The 16,581-nt window shown below is 42.1% G+C and overlaps 2 protein-coding genes across 2 annotated transcripts; both read left to right on the forward strand.

Annotated features, from left to right (window-relative positions):
• Positions 1-3,950: 3,950 nt before the first annotated feature.
• On the forward strand, positions 3,951-5,156 carry LOC115801280 (trace amine-associated receptor 13c-like). Its single transcript, XM_030759058.1, has 2 exons — positions 3,951-4,126; positions 4,343-5,156. Exons 1-2 carry the CDS (start codon positions 3,951-3,953, stop codon positions 5,154-5,156), a joined length of 990 nt encoding a protein of 329 aa, XP_030614918.1.
• Positions 5,157-12,406: 7,250 nt separating this feature from the next.
• LOC115800212 (trace amine-associated receptor 13c-like) lies at positions 12,407-15,509 on the forward strand. The gene is made up of 5 exons (XM_030757459.1): positions 12,407-12,576; positions 12,813-13,556; positions 14,234-14,283; positions 14,446-14,477; positions 15,372-15,509. The coding sequence occupies exons 1-5, from the start codon at positions 12,407-12,409 to the stop codon at positions 15,507-15,509; spliced, it is 1,134 nt and encodes a 377-aa protein (XP_030613319.1).
• Positions 15,510-16,581: the final 1,072 nt, after the last annotated feature.

Here is a 16,581-nt window from a genome sequence, read left to right on the forward strand (position 1 = left end):
GCTCACCCAGTCTGCTGGTGTCTCCAGAACCTCCTTGTACCTGATGAGACAGGTGACGAAGGTGGAGGGACATAATGGCCCCAGATGGGTCTGGGTAGCCATGGCACTGTGTAGTTTAGTCAGCAAGCAGTTCCAGCTAGGGCTAGTGGCTTTGCCAAGAAAGGAGCTAGAGGGGGAGACCAACAGAGCGAGACCTTGATCCACAGGGGGAGTGGACAACAGGCAGTCTATTCCCAGTCATTCATATTAGCAAATCTCCTACATGCAGTTGACCACTTGTGTGTTGCAGTGGGTGAGTCAAACTGTCTAAAAGCCAGGTCTTTAAAGTCAGCAAGAAGCAGCACCTGGATTGGTGAGTGCTGTGACTGTACAGTTTCCTCAAACCTTTAAGCAGATACCACAGGGTTCTCAAAGAGGGCAGTATTCAAAGGTCTGATTGCTGTACAAATAACCCCCGAAAAGACCTAAAATCAGGGGGAGGCAAAGACACCTGCCAGGGCTTGAACACGGCCCCCTCACATGTAAGGCAGCCACCTTCTAAATTTTGCTTATAGGAATGTTAGAAAGTAGAGATCCTGCACACTTCACCCCAAAAAAAGCAACAGCGTGCCTCTCTAGATTGTGCAGGCATGATAAAATAGTCCATACAGGACAATGGATTTTCTTGGGTCAGCATAGCATACTGCTGTTCCAAACACAGCACACATTTATCATGCCCATTCTCTAAGGGCAAAGAAACACCACATCCCAAACAAAGTGACCCTCATGGCTTGCCATACTTGCAGGGGCTGAGACAACCACTAGTAACAAAGGAAGCTTGAGCTAACAGCTGACACAGCTCAAGACTTGCTACTAATAAAAACACTCAGTAGAAGTGATTTTGTTTCTGTTTTCACACAGTGTGCAGAGAGTGTGGGTGCTTGGTAGTAAAGGTGACAGAGTGAAATGCAAAGGATGTGCGTCAGTGAGCATTAAGCACTGAAATGAAAAAAGTAACAATCACTAATGACCTACAGCTAAAGAAAATACAAACAAGTTATTTTGAAGGAGATTTTAATGGTACCATTCACAAAATATCTTCTGTCCCTTAGTCTAATGGACAAAAGATATTTCCACTCTGTGTCCTCTCTCAGAGGACAATAGACTAAGTTCACACCCTGGACACGGAGAGGGATCTTTGCGCGAAGGGTTGGAAATAGTGGTCAGTGGCGGCTGGGAGAGCTGTTTGCATGGAGACTGGGTTGAATGCTGATTCTCTCCTACAGTATAGTACCTATCAGCATATACAACTTTTTGCACCTAAAAATAAATAAATGGATAAATACTGCAGTAGGAGGTTGTACACTGGTGGGGACATGTACAATACTGTATTTTGCGGACCATAAGGTGCACCGCATTATAAGGCACAATATCAATGAACTGGTCTATTTTCATACATAATGAGCACCGGGTTATAAGGCGCATGATAAAACATATGTAGAGTGAAGCAAAAGCATCAGGTAAGTCGAACTTTAGAATATTGTTCAGTTGTTACAAATACAGAGAAATATACTCACATTTTAAATACTTCATCGTCCATAAATCCATCAAATTCCTCATCTTCAGTGTCTGAGTTGAACAGTTGGGCGATTTCGGCATCAAGCATGCCGGGTTCCCTCTCGTCATTATCCGAGTCAGTGTCGTTGTTGTTACTGTTTTGTTTTGGTTGCGGCACACAGCAACCATTTAATTGTTAATAAAAGGGCAACTTTTGCTGACAATCTCTCACCATCTTAGTCAACGTCTTAACGGATGCAACAATATATTCTTGCAAGCCAGCATAAGTGAAAACAGGCCAGGAACATGCAGAATAAAATCCATCATCGTTTTCTGCGGTTTACTGCGTATGTTTTCCATTTTTGGAACAATACTTCCACTTCTTGTTGAATTTATCTCTGGCAACTTTGGCTGCTTTCCACACCTGCTGCGCTGCACTCACAGCTTGTTCCTGTCTAATATCATCAGTAGAGTCATTTTGTGACTTGATGATGGCCTATTTTAGAGAATTCAGTGAGGCCTTTGAACTGATCTGCCAGACCAGAGGAAATATCGCTGCAGACCACGCAATGGTGCAGCGGTGTGGATGCCTCAGCCATCGGCAGACGGCAGTGCTCAACTATTTGAAAAGCGTACGCTGGGTGTTACCGCCCTGTCGTGCGCTTTGTACTCTCTGGAAAATGTTGATATTTGTTAACAGTCTCTTACCAATTTCGCACTAAAACTAAAACAGATTTTTGAGCGCAGTGTACCACATAAAATTAGTTCAAGGTCAGTAAGCACAACAAGAATTCATACATAAGGCGCACCGGATTATAAGGCGCACTGCCGATTTTTGAGGAAATCTAAGGATTTTAAGTGCTTTATAGTCCGAAAAATACGGTATATTGTTGCATTTGGAGTATTCCTTTTATAGAGCATTGATTTCAGACTATTAAAATTAATCACACAAAGGAGATACACACTGTACTAAGATTAGCGACAGACATCTTAGTGTACTGAGTAATGCTAAACATGCATGACATTGACTGGTGGAGCTATGGCTGTTGCTGAAATATATCTGGAAAGACAGCGTTTCAGTGTCTGTTTTGCTTGTTTGGTGTGCACTTCCTATACTTTATTTGCTGCAAGCAAGTATCTATATCAAATATCTATATCAGTGTTTTACAGGGAGATTCACCTTAATGATTCTGTTATAATTATAGAACCCCAGAGCAAAAATAAAATGTATGAATATACAGCATAGCAGGCTGTAAATGAATGCACTTCCATTATCACTCCTGCTCATGGTGGATACACAAGACATTACCACCAGTTTTCCTAAAGGCACAGTAGAGCTAGACAGGTGGACTTTGAACCAAGTTCAACATAGCCAGGCTTTCTTTGCATTAGCTGACTTGACTAATTGCTAATAGTTAAGCGGCTAACATTAACATGTTCACCAGCTAGGCTAACATTCATGATCACTGTTCAGTATTTCAATATTTTGTCAGGAGCTGTGTGAATATCTATGTCAACTGGACAAGGCAAAGATGGATGGCACTGTGGGTATTGATACTGCTGCTAATGAGTATCTAATGATTTATCAATTTTTGAAATTGATTAGTATCTGAGAATGGATTTTTCTTTACAATCCTATGATCAAGACTTTAGTCTTACATAGAGTCAGTAGATAATTTCACTAGTTTGAAAAATCTGTTATGTTCACAAGTGTTTCCCACGTCAGTAAAAAGTGCAGTGGCTCACTGAATCCTTGAGAAAAAGAAGGTCCGGGCCCAGGTCATGTTTGTGAATGAGAACTGGTTCTCAAACATTTTACCTGGTAAAATAAAGTTTGTTTGTTTTTTAAGTCACTGTAAGGAAAAAAGCAGCTGAAGTTTAGCACTACCCGCTAGCCACTGTGGTAGTGCACATCATTTTTCAGACAGGTCCAAATGAATGTTTACTTTTCATATGAAGTTCAACCTTTGGCATTGACGTCCCATCAAAGTTAATGCCGAGTTGCTGCGATAGTTTCACTTGATTAAATGATGACAGTTAAAATGATTATTTACATAAAACTCTATATCTCCACCCTCCATTGCTAATATTACACAAAAATGGCTAATTGTTACAAGTTTGTATTTGATTCTTTGCTCTCCTTGTGAAACTATCAAAGGCGAAGGCAGTGACATTTGGCAGGGCCATGGTTTCCTGGATGAAAGGCTATCCCAGTCCAGGCTTCAAGATGAAGATAAGTCTTGTATGCTCAAGCTGCCTCTGGTATCGTCTGAGGACGTGTTAAAAATAACTGAGAGAACAAAGTGAAAGTTCAGCAGGCTGTGTAGAGGGTTAGGGGTGGGGGGATTAGAGTGTATAAAATCAGCGCTTTGAGAAAAAGTTCTGATCAGAGCTGCAGAAGCTGCAGCTGCCTGATGATGGAGATACAGAAAGCAGCTGAACTCTGTTTTCCACAACTCCTCAACAGTTCCTGCAGGAAGCCGACACTTCACTGGTCCAGAGCTGTGCTCCTAAACACTGTGCTGTCCTTCATCTCTCTGATCACTGCTGCATTAAACCTGCTCGTCATCATCTCAGTCTCACACTTCAGGCACAGATGAACTCAACTCAAGTCTTTGAAACTTTAACACCATGATTTAGTAATGAAGTGAATATTACACATTCTTGGTGCATTTTAACCATGACTGTAAAGTTTTATTTTCCTAAACTGAATCATGCCTCACTTATGGACATTTTAACTCATGGAATTTACACTGAAGACATTCTGACATTATGTGTATTATTTTCTTTTCTTGTCTCCTTGCAGGCAGCTTCACACACCCAGTAATATCCTCCTCCTCTCTCTGGCTGCCTCAGACTTTCTCGTGGGTCTCCTGTTGATGCCATTAGAAATGTTTAGAAACACAACCTGCTGGGTACTTGGTGATCTTGTGTGTTCTGTTTATTGGTATCTGTCCGCCATTCTAATCTGCACTTCAGTAGGGAACGTAGTTCTCATATCAGTTGATCGCTATGTGGCTATTTGTGACCCCCTGCATTACCACACCAGAATTACTGTAGCAAGAGTCAAACTCAGTGTTTGTCTGTGTTGGTTTTATGCTATTTTGTACAGCATTCTTTATACAAAGGATTTCCTACTTAAGCCAGGCAGGTATAATTCCTGCCATGGAGAGTGTCTGGTTGTTATCACTGAGATTGCAGGGATTGTTGACCTTGTTTTAACATTTATTGTTCCAGTTTCTGTCATCATAGTTCTGTATATGAGAGTGTTTGTGGTGGCTGTGTCTCAGGCTCGTGCCATGCGCTCTCATGTTACAGCTGTCACACTTCAGCTTTCACTGAATCAAACAAACAGATCTGAGCTGAAAGCAGCCAGGACTCTTGGGGTTCTTGTAGTTGTGTTTCTCACATGTTACTGTCCATCTTATTGCTATGCTTTTGTTGTACAAGACATGGCCAGTAATCCATCTACATTTTTGTTTATCATTGTCTTTTATTTTAACTCTTGTCTAAACCCTTTGATCTATGCCCTGTTTTACCCCTGGTTTAGAAATGCTGTTAAACTTATCATCACTCTGAAGATACTGCATCATAACAGCAGTGAGGCCAACATAGTATAAAAAAGACCATGAAACCTACTCCAGAATATTTCAGATGTTTTACTTTGTTTAAATTATGACAGTTAATTGAATTTGAACATCTAGAGTATTTATAAATTTTTTTGGATTAAAAAATAAATGAAATGCCACTGATTTTAACAGTTTTATTGAATAAATTCAAAATACTGACGTATTTTATTGAGAGAAAAAAATACATTAACATAAGTAAAAGTATATTATGTATCTGAGGAGGAAGGAAATTACCATTAAAATGACTGAAGTACCTTTTCTATTTTCTGATGTCCTGAGTAATTAAAGAATGTTTATTTCTGTGCTTTTCATTTATTTGTTTGTTCTTACTATTATGTACTGCTGTTATATTTGTTTCATAAGCACTGATTTATCATGCATGTAATTTTTGCAGGCCTATATCATGTCATGATAAAAAGAGATGTTAGAGGCCCATAGCAACAGTTCCTGCATAACACAGCAACTGCTTTACAAACAAGGGATGGGCTGTTGGCCCGTTCTCTTGGGGGGTGTTGCCTGGGGGTGGCTTGGGCCTCTTCAGCATGGAGGAGGCTCTGCTGGGTGTCGGGCGGTTCTTGGGCGCCCGGTGCTTTGAGGCCACGTTCTCGGCTTGCGCTGGGGGGGCCGGCCAAAGGGGGAGTGGGCTGCTCATTGCCTCTGGCTCTCTGGGGCTCTTGCCCTTTGGCCATGAGAGCACCTTCTAGGATCTCTCTCCTTCCTCCTCTGGGGTGTGCGCGCACTTATCATTGGGATGTGTGGCCACAGGTCTTCTGAGCTCCTGGTGGGCTGTGGATGGCCTGGATTCCCTGGGTCTTTCCCTATTTACCTCTAGATCCCGGCTTATCACCCTCATTATTGAGTACATTTCATGACAGAGACATGCGCATGCATACATTACAACATAACACAGCAAGATTGTGTGTGTATATATAATATATATATAAATTATATATATATATATATATATATATATATATATATATATATATATATATATATATATATATATATTCCGTGAACAATGACCAAAATGAATGAATAAATAAAAGAAATAGACAAACATTAACAAGAATAGCCTATAGACAACTTATGGAGCTCTTCTTGTAAAAGCAAATACGTTTGGTACAACAATGTATTAGGATCACGATTCTGATTGTGAAAACTGACAGACATGACAGGCTAAAAAAAAAGTATCATGTTCCAACAGTAATGATTGATGCCCCCTGTCACATGAGGATGACCAGTTAGATGGCCGTGTGACAGCACTGCTACAAATGTTGTCAGATAAATACAAAGCTAAAGCAGACAGTGGTACAGTGGTAAACTGCTGCACCCAGGGAAAAAATATTGTTTAGTTATTATTGATGCATTCTCTAAATGGGTAGAAGTTTTTCCATGTGCAAATCCAGATGCACAGACGGTAGCAAAAGTGTTACTTGGAAGTATCAGTCCTCGTTTTGGGATACCAAAATACATCTATTCTGATAATGGTACTCATTTTGTAAATGAAATCATAAAAAATTAGCTACTGCCTTAAAAAAAAAACATGGAAAACATGGATTGACTGCCTCACCTTAGTAACGCTGCACATGAGAATTACACCAACCAAACATAGATTAACACCTATTGAAATCATGTTTGGTAAGCCTTACAGGATACCTGAACTAGGACAATTTAATCCTGATCCTTTAAAGGTAGAGGGGAATATTGCCGAGTACATGAGGAAAGTCTGTGTCAGGGCTGGCTGTGTGGGTAGCAGGACTAGACCCCAGGATGCAGACTCCAAGATCTGAACTTAAAGGTGAGACAACACCAAGAGAAAAACAAAACAAGGCAGGGCGCAACACAGGAACAGGCCCAGGAACACAAAAAAAACGGGCAAAAACAAAAAGCGCCGACACAAGGCCGGAAAAACACAGTCCAAATCTGGGCGCCTGAATGAGGTAGAACAGAGGTGAAACAGTTCAGGGGGGCCTTCTGGCCAAGGGGCCAGAACAGAAACAAAACAAAAACAGCAGCAAAGCTGCTGCCGAGGCAGTGCAAGGCCAGAACAGTCCAAAAGTTCAGGGGGCTGCCCAAGCCAAGGGGCCAGACAGCACAGTCCAAACAGGTCGGGAGGCTGTCCAGGCCAATGGGCCAACTCCAAGAGCTGGGGAACCTCACAGAGGCCGACTGCAGCCCCAGCAGCAGTGCTGACGAGGCAGGAGAGGATGCCAACCGCGATCCCTACCAGTAACATCAGAAAAGTGACTCTTAGGCATATTAGGAAGTGGAGAGTCTGCACCCTTCATCCCAATAAACCAACAGCAGGCCTCTCTAGTTCGTGCTGGCATGATAAAACAGTCCATGCAGGACTGTGGATTTCCTCTGGCCAGCAAAGAGTCCTGCTGTCCAAAACACAGCATGCATTTATCATTCCCATCCTCTAAGGGCATAGACACACTACATTCCACATAAATGGGGAATGTAATGTTCCACGTAAATGGGGAATGGGGCTTCCTGTTGAGTGAATGCTGGCGTTTCTTGCTGCCATTGCTTGCCAGTGTAAACTTATGGTTGTTTTGATGGTTTTTGTGTTTTGTTCTTTGGCCGAATTGAACTTCTACACACGAGCTGCCATTTTCCCCCTAACCCACTCCCACCATCTTTACCACAGTTTACCACCCCCCAAACCCACACAGTGACTTCCTGGATGATTTTGCTGCTCTTCTCTCTCATCTGTCTGCTCTCTCACCTAATGTTATATTACTGGGGGACTTCAATATTCACACTGACAACAATAAACTTTCTCTCACCAAAGACTTCATCCTGCCTTGATAGTTTTGGATTTCATCAGTTCACCAATTTCCCTACTCACACCAAAGGACATACTCTGAATAGTTGTTGCTCTGGCCTCACCCCTTCCAACTGCTCTGCAGATGAACTTCCCTTTAATGATCAATTCTTGCTCTCATTCAATGTTTCACTCAGTCTCTCCCTAACTAAAGCACCATGGCCCATCTCATTCAGGAACATCCATCTCATTCAGGATATCCTCTCTGCTAAAATTGCTAGTGCTCTGATTCCTGACCATTCTTCCACCCCAGATGTACTGGCTGCTCAATATAACACTTGTTTAACTGACAGTCTCAATTCTCTCGCCCCAGTGAAAACAAGGTCTGTTTCCTTCACTCACCCTGCACCCTGGTTTACCCCTGAACTCAGGTCATGGAAAACCAAAGGGTATCAATTAGAGCATCTCCATAAAAAAATGGTCTTGTTGTCTATAAAGACATGTACAAATCTCACATATTGCATTATAAGGACTCAATTACCCAAACCAAATCCACCTACTCCTCCTTATTTCCTCCAATGGAGACAACACCAAGACCCTGTTTTCACTGCTACGTAACATTCTCCACCCCCCTGACTTATTTCCTTCTCATTTTTACTCCACTGTAATCTGTAACTCCCTTAGGTTGTTTTAAAAAAAAAAAAAAAGCTCCCCAGCTGTGGAACTCTCTCCCACCAGACCAATATTGACTCTCTTCAAGTTTTCAAATCACTACTCAAAATGTACTTGTTCAAGATTGCATACCCGCTTTAGTTCCTTTGGTTTGTGCTTTATGTGCTTTGTTTCATTTTAACCCCTGTTAAGTGACCTTGGGTGTCACGAAAGGCGCTTACAAATACAATGTATTATTATTATTATTATTATTATTTAAGGTAATCCTCATGGCTTTCCATATTCACAGGGGGCAGAGACAGCCATGAACAGGACCTCGGCTTCACTGTTTACAAGTAACAGAGGATGCCTGAGCTAACGGCTAACACAGCTCACTACTTTCTACAGTGAATAAGACTTGGTAGTTATTTTCTCTGGAGCTTGAAATGGTCATAGTAGTCTCTGAAGCTTGAAAAAAGGCGAGTGGAGTTATTTTTGTTTTTTGAAGACGTTTCACCTCTCATCCAAAAGACTTCTTCAGTTCAGGTGGAGAGACCCAGGTATTTAAACCTCAGTGGGTGCAGCCCCCTGGAGGTGGTTGGGACCTACTATTGTACATGTGCATAATCACATGCGCCAAGGTATGAAAGAAGGTGTGTGTCATTACAATCAGTGGTTTCAGGTGAAACCAATTTGGGACTTCGCTCCATTGTATCATGTGACCTATTGAGGTTACCAGAACAAAGGTGTGAATGGGGGTTGAGGTGAGGGAGCTCAGGACATTATTGTAGCGTGTGAAAGTTGGTGACGTAATCCACCTCCTCTGTTCAATGGTTGTTCACAGTGGACATAGATGGCTTCTTTTACTCCTCTTTTAAACCATCTGTGTAGAGGCAAGATTAAGCTTGCTAATTTTCCTTTATTTCACTTTCTTCATTCTGACATATTCATCTTGTGGTGTAGTTTCAGGTATTGAAATTTAAGTAAGGGCCTAGTTGATATAAGTGTGTGTGTTTTATTGAATTGTTGTCTGTTATTCTTTTCTGCCTAAAACAGGCTGTTCCATTAAACTTTGTAATTTGGGGTACTGCAGCTTTAAGAAAGCCAAGGCTTGAGACGGGCCCATGAGCAGAGAGAGCCTAGACTAGCTGGGGAGAGACACGGTTTTCTTACCGTGTCCTGTTCTGTTTATTGTGTTTTCTTATCAAAGTCAAGACTGTGGATTTTGTGACACAGGTGGAATAAATGGTTGTTTACACCTTACCAATTGATCTTGATGTCAAGTTGATTTATGAAACACAATAGCAACAGAGCACGTGTAAACCAGGACAACCAGCTAGCGAACAGCCGGGAGCCACAATCTGTTTGTGAACATAGGGCACTCTTTTGAGGATGCCATTCTCCTTCAGATGCAGATGTACAGCTGAGTCTTGTCCTGTCGAGGTGGCTCTTCAATGTTGTGCCATTGGTTTGTGAAGAGGCTGTTTGGTTTCTCCAATGTAGAGTTCTGAGCACTCTTCACTCCACTGGACAGCATACACTACATTGATTATCTTATGTTTGGGTTTTTGTACATGATGGACCAGTTTTTGCCTTAGAGTGTGACTTGTTTTGAAGTATACTGGGATGTCATGCTTGGAGAAAATTCTGTTTTTCTGACAAGCCTGCCAAAAAAGGGATGACAATATTGTTTCTCTTGTTATTCCTATTCTCCCCAGTTTTACTTTGACCTTCTTTCTTGTGCATTTTGGCTGATTTGATGAAGGCCCAGTTGGGGTAACCACATGTTTTGAGGGCTTTTACATGTGTGTGTTCCTTTTGTTTCCCTTCTGCCTTAGAGGGAACACTTTCTGCCCAGTGTTGCAGGGTCCTGATCACCCCAAGTTTGTGTTCCAGTGGGTGGTGGGAGTCAAAGAGTAGGTTCTGGTTCATGTGTATGGGCTTTCAGTAAACATTAATGTTGAGGTTTCCATTTTCCTCAATAAGCACCGCACAGAATGGTAACCTATCATCCCTGGTGTCCTCCCTGGTAAAAGTTATGTATTTATCCACTGAGGCTTCTACTTCTTGGACTTTGATTTTGACTCAGGTGTCATCCACATATCTGTACCAGTGGCTAGGTGCCATCCCTTTGAAAGAACCAAGAGCTTTACTTTCCACTTCCTCCATGTAAAGGTTGGCTACAATGGGTGACACTGGGGAGCCCATGGCACATCCATGCCTCTGTCTGTAGAATCCGTCATTGTATTTGAAATATGTTGTGGTAAGGCAGAGATCTAAAAGTGCACAAATCTGATCTGGGGTAAAACTAGTTCTGTTTTGTAAGGAGTCGTCTTCCTGTAGTCGTCTTCTGATGGTCTCCACTGCCTCACTTGGATTTGCAAGTGAAAAGTGAAACCACATCAAAGGACACCATGGTTTCATCTGGATTCAGTATAAGATTATGGACCTTGTTTGTAAAATCTGTGGAGTTTTCAATGTGGTGGGATGTGTTGCCAACAAGCGGAGATAAGATGGTAGTGAGGAGCTTGGAAATGTTGTAGGTGACCGAGTTTAAACTGCTGATAATGGGTCGGAGTGGGACTTCTTTGTGGCTCTGTCCAGGGTACAGATGTTAGTAAGTGGGGCGTTTTATTCTTTTTGAGCTCTTGTAGGCAACAGATGACTTTTTACTTGTAGTTGCTTGTGGGGTCTCAGCTTAAGACCTCATAAGTATTGTTGTCGCTGAGGAGTGTAGTAATTTTGTTGTGGTAATCAGTTGAATTCAGAACAACGGTGCACCTTCCTTTGGCTGGCAGTATGGTGATGTTTTGATCCTTACTCAGGGCTGTGATGGCCTTCTTTTCTTGAACAGTGAGGTTGCATGGAGGAATTCTTGTACTGGAGAGGGTAGCTGAAACTTTCATCCTGATTTGCTCTACTTCTGATTATGATAGTTTGTTATTTCTTATTGCTGTTTCTGTGGCCATGATGAGGTCATCTATGGGCAGCTGTTGTGGGGATATGGCAAAATTGAACGATTTGGTTAGCACATTTTCTTCTGGTTTAGTGAGGACCCAGTCTGATAGGTTCTTCACCCACTTCATTGATTGTGGTGTCTTCCTGTTTGTTTCCAGATGGTTTGTGTACTGACTCTGAATGGTATGTTTTTGTTTGCAGTGTTTGAAATTTACAGAGTTTTCTTTCCTTGCTTTTGATATGTTGTGCCAGCTGGGCTTTGTCCACAAAGGTAGAAACTTCTTCTATGATGACGGGAGGCAAGAGTGATAAGAGTTTCTGCTGGGTCTGATGGACTTTGTTTTGGAGTGCATCTGTGGTGAAATGGACCTGTCTGATCCTTTCACTCAAAAGGTGGTTCTCGTTAGGATTTGTTCAGCTCTATGTCCTTTGACTGTGGACCCCAGGCGCAAACTCTTGGAAACCAGTCTGGACTGTGTGCATCTCAAGTTGAAATGGAAGTGCTTCCTGTAGTCCGCTAACTTCCTTGATTCCCTTTCATACTCCTGCACCAAGTGAAGGGTGTTCCTCCCAAAGTGCAAGGCAACATGTCTGTGTAGGTTCTCAGTCATCCAGGTCATAGTAGTCTCTGGAGCGTGAAAAAAAGAAAAACTGGACTTCTTTTTGTTTCTTGAAGATGCTTCACCTCCCAACCAAAAGGCTTAATAATTATTAAAAAACACAGAGTCTTTTAATAAATATCAGCCAGCCTAAAAGTGAAAGTTCTGTGTGGAGAGAGAGAGAGAGAGTGAGAGTGTGTGTGGGGAGATAAATGGGCTTTATGAGAAAAAGTCATCATCAGAGCTGCAGCTGCCTGATGATGGAGATACAGAAAGCAGCTGAGCTCTGTTTCCCACAACTCAACAGTTCCTGCAGGAAGCCGACACTTCACTGGTCCAAAGCTGTGCTCCTGAACATTGTGCTGTCCTTCATCTCTCTGATCACTGCTGCTCTCAACCTGCTGGTCATCATCTCAGTCTCCCACTTCAGGTGGAGATCAACTTTTCAACTGAAACTACAGTTTAAGTTTTACATATGTGGACACTCAGATTTACATCATATGATTTAGTGATAACAGGATGAAGTGAATTTTCTACAGTCTTGGTGTATTTTAACCATGACCTTAATGTTTTGTGTATGTAGTCTGCAGGATACATGCAATGCAGCATTTTCACTGAAGACATTTTGAAATTGTTAATGTGTATTATTTTCTTGTCTCTCTGCAGGCAGCTCCAAACACCCACTAACATCCTCCTCCTCTCTCTGGCTGTCTCAGACTTTCTCGTGGGTCTCCTGTTGATGCCGTTAGAAATCATTAGAAACACAGCCTGCTGGGTTCTTGGTGATCTCATGTGTTCTGTTTATGTTTATCTGATGGTCAACATTACCTGTGCTTCAATAGGTAATATAGTTCTAATATCAGCTGACCGTTATGTGGCTATTTGTGACCCTCTGCATTACTCCACCAGAATCACTGTAGGGAGAGTCAAACTCAGTGTTTGTCTGTGTTGGTGTTGTGCTATCGTCTACTGCAGTTTTTATACAAAAGACATAATGACTGAACCAGGCAGGTATAATTCCTGCTATGGAGAATGTCTGTTTATCATCAGCAATATTGTCGGTATAATTGACCTTGTTTTATATTTTATTGTTCCAGTTTCTGTCATCATAGTTCTGTATATGAGAGTGTTTGTGGTGGCTGTGTCTCAGGCTCGTGCCATGCGCTCTCATGTTACAGCTGTCACACTTCAGCGTTCACTGAATCAAACAAACAGATCTGAGCTGAAAGCAGCCAGGACTCTTGGGGTTCTTGTAGTTGTGTTTCTCGCAAGTTACTGTCCATATTACTGCTACTCTCTGGTTGAAGAAAACATTATGAATGATCCATCTGCATCTACTGTGATCATTGTCTTTTATTTTAACTCTTGTCTAAACCCTTTAATCTATGCCTTATTTTACCCCTGGTTTAGGTGCCGTTTACACGAGACCGTTTTCATTTTGAAACGGTGTCGTTTTGATGCGTTTCGGCCTTGCGTTTACACGACAACGGTGTCGTTTTGATGCGTTTCGCCCTTCTGTTTACACGACAACAGAGTGAAAACGATGTGTTTCAGAAACGGGGTCCAGAGTGGAGCGTTTCAGAAACGCACCAGCTTGCGTTTTCGTGTAAACACTTGAAACCGGGGTGATTTGAAAACGCTCGACTCGCACATGCGCACTATGGTTGCGACGGCCAGTTTTTCGCGCACGCGCAAACTGATAAACAGTACTCGCGGATTCACGAGTGCTTCTTATGCTTTTCCTGTGTTTTTACCGTTTTGTAATTCAGCGTTGTGTGCAGCAGCGATCCAACCTCATCATCGGTCCACACAAAACCTCTCACATTGGCCGTTTTGTAAGTAATGAACAATTTGCCGCACTACCTACTGTCACTCCACGCATGCGCGTCTTGCGTAAACAAACTTTGCAAAGAGAAAACCAACGCCAACTTGTGGCCTGGCATGGGAACTACATCGTTTTCATCGTTTCACATGTCCTCGTGTAAACGCGGATCGTTTCTGAAACGCCATCGTGTAAACGAAAGGCTGAAACGCATCATAACGACACCGTTTCCAGTGAAAACGGCTTCGTGTAAACGGCACCTTAGAAATGCTGTTAAACTTATCATCACTCTGCAGATCTTCAAACATGATATCAGTGAGGCAATCATACTATAAAAAGACTTCAAAATTTGCTCTACTATAGTACCAGTGGTGCAATGGTTAGCACTGTTACCTCACAGCAAGAAGCCACTGGGTCTGAATCCAGCCTGTGGTCCTTTCTGTGTGGAGTTTGCATATTCTTCCTTTGTCTTTGCAGGGACTCCAGTTTACTCCCACAGTGGGGTTAAGGTAACTGGGGACTAAAATGAACACAGATGTGAATGTGAATGTGACTGTGAATGGTTGTCTGTGTCTACTTGTTAGCCTTTGACAGATCCACATGTATCCTGCCTCTGCCCCTCAAGAAAAGGACAAGCAGAAGAGGATGGATGAACATATGGAAGAAAACAGATGGATGGATTTTCACTGTGTTACTGAAAGTGACTTTGAATTATGGCTGTATTTAATGATAAGATATAGTAACTGTGACTGGAGCATATATCCAAACAAGGAAATTACCAATAAAATTTTGATAAGTACTTTTTATCATTTGTTAAGCAAAAACTCTTGGAAATGTGGAACTATGTGGAAATTGTTACCTATTAGCTCTCAGTCCAATATTTCCAGTGTATTTGGCTTTTAAGACCACATATCTTTAAAGAGAAAGAAAGAATGAAAGACATAGACACCTTGGTCCTTCAGACTTTGAAAGACACAAGCTTTCTTACTACATACAGGTGATTAGTAATGTTCAGCTGTAGATAGTTTAGCTCACAGCACTCCATAAAACTATCCACCACCCTTCTGTATTCATCCTCCTGCCCATCAATGATATGGGCAAAAATACCAGTTATCTGAAAATCTATTTAAGTGGCATGACTCTGATCTGTACCTGAAGTCTAGAGAATGAAGAGTAAATGTGATAAGACAGTCCCGTGTGATACTCATGTGCTGCTCGATATGCTGTCTGAGCAACAGCTCTTCAGCCTGAAATACTGTGGCCAACCTGTCAGGTAGTCTTTAATACAGGTTATGCGTGGAGCATACACCTGTATGTCTTTGCTTTAATTCCCCAGCACTGATTGTACTGAAAGCACTGTAGAAGTCAAACATGATCCTCACAGGGTTTCCTGTCATGTCCAGGTGGGCCTAATGCAGCAGATAGATGATGGCATCCACTATTCCAATCCAGGCATGGTTGACAAACTGGGATCCAGCCAAGGGTCCACCAGGAAATACAGATACTTCATGACATGTGAAGACAGAGCAACTGGCCTGTAGTCCCTGGTAGTAGTTGGGTGACATTTTTGGGGGACAGGGACAAGACAGGATGTCTTTGAGAGCCGGGACCCTTTGGAGTTTCAGACTCAGGTTGAAGATCAGATACAGAACTCCACACAGCTGAGCAGTAGCAACTCCTGGAAACTCTGGGGTTGATATCAGCAGTTTTGCTACGGTGGAGTTGGTGTAAGTTGGTGTATTAGTAAAACAGCTGGTTAAACTTAGAACATTCCTTCAACCAAAGGATTTCTCATGGATGATAATCTGAAAATGCTGGTTGAGCTTTCACCTGTTTAACTTTCCTGTTTTATCAGACCAGACAAAGGCAAGAGTCTCCATCATCAAGGCTTTCCTGGCTAACATGTTAATGGAGTTATTAAAGGTGTTTTAGATCACACATGTTGGCCAGGGTGGTTAGAAAGAGGAAACTTATCTGTTAAGATAAATTAAAGAGAAGTGTTTAGTTGTGTCTGACCTGTCAGACCCTAGCAGGACCTGCTGTGACTTTTTGACCCACAGGGTGTGGCTTGCTCTCTCCAGCTCTAGGAACTACCCCTTTTGTACAGCTGACTCAACTCAGCAATTAAACTGGTGTACTTTAAGGCCAGAGAGAGGCGAGCTCCAGGGCCAGAGATTGCGAGAGAGTGCCATTGTGAAACAGCTTGGGAACTGTGTCTGTTGCAGCTGCTTACTCCTGCTCTGTGGAGAGGAGGCCTTACCTTGTTGATTTGGTGACTAAGTCCTTTGTTTTGTTTTTCCTTTCTTTTGAAGGTGACAGCAGCCTGTTTGTCTCTTTTTGTTAAATCATCAATAAAAATCTTTTATTTTAACAGTTTTGCCTTGATGTCTCCTTTCTGTCAACCCGGGCACTTTTTGTTACTTCCCCAAATCCCCTGGACTCTTTAGGGGAACGTAGCACTAAACACCTCTCTCTAATTTTGTTGTGATGTCAGAGCAATGAATGCAGAGCTAGTGGCTGTCAGGTAAACAGGTTTTTTGTGAAGGAAGACACCTGAAACACTTTAACTAAAAAAGTAAAACATTTAATATATTAAAGGATCAGAAAAAATAC

Source organism: Archocentrus centrarchus, chromosome 21 (genome assembly GCF_007364275.1).
Source record: "Archocentrus centrarchus isolate MPI-CPG fArcCen1 chromosome 21, fArcCen1, whole genome shotgun sequence".
Classification (NCBI taxonomy): Eukaryota; Metazoa; Chordata; class Actinopteri; order Cichliformes; family Cichlidae; genus Archocentrus; species Archocentrus centrarchus.

Bases quoted from the DNA above. Each gene is read 5' to 3' on its own strand.
- LOC115801280 (XM_030759058.1), top strand. From the start codon at position 3,951: ATGATGGAGATACAGAAAGCAGCTGAACTCTGTTTTCCACAACTCCTC. The intron at 4,127-4,342 runs GCACAGATGAAC...GTCTCCTTGCAG, and splicing joins ATCTCAGTCTCACACTTCAG to GCAGCTTCACACACCCAGTA.
- LOC115800212 (XM_030757459.1), top strand. From the start codon at position 12,407: ATGGAGATACAGAAAGCAGCTGAGCTCTGTTTCCCACAACTCAACAGT. The intron at 14,284-14,445 runs GTGAGGCAATCA...TTGTCTTTGCAG, and splicing joins GATCTTCAAACATGATATCA to GGACTCCAGTTTACTCCCAC. The intron at 14,478-15,371 runs GTAACTGGGGAC...TGTCATGTCCAG, and splicing joins ACTCCCACAGTGGGGTTAAG to GTGGGCCTAATGCAGCAGAT.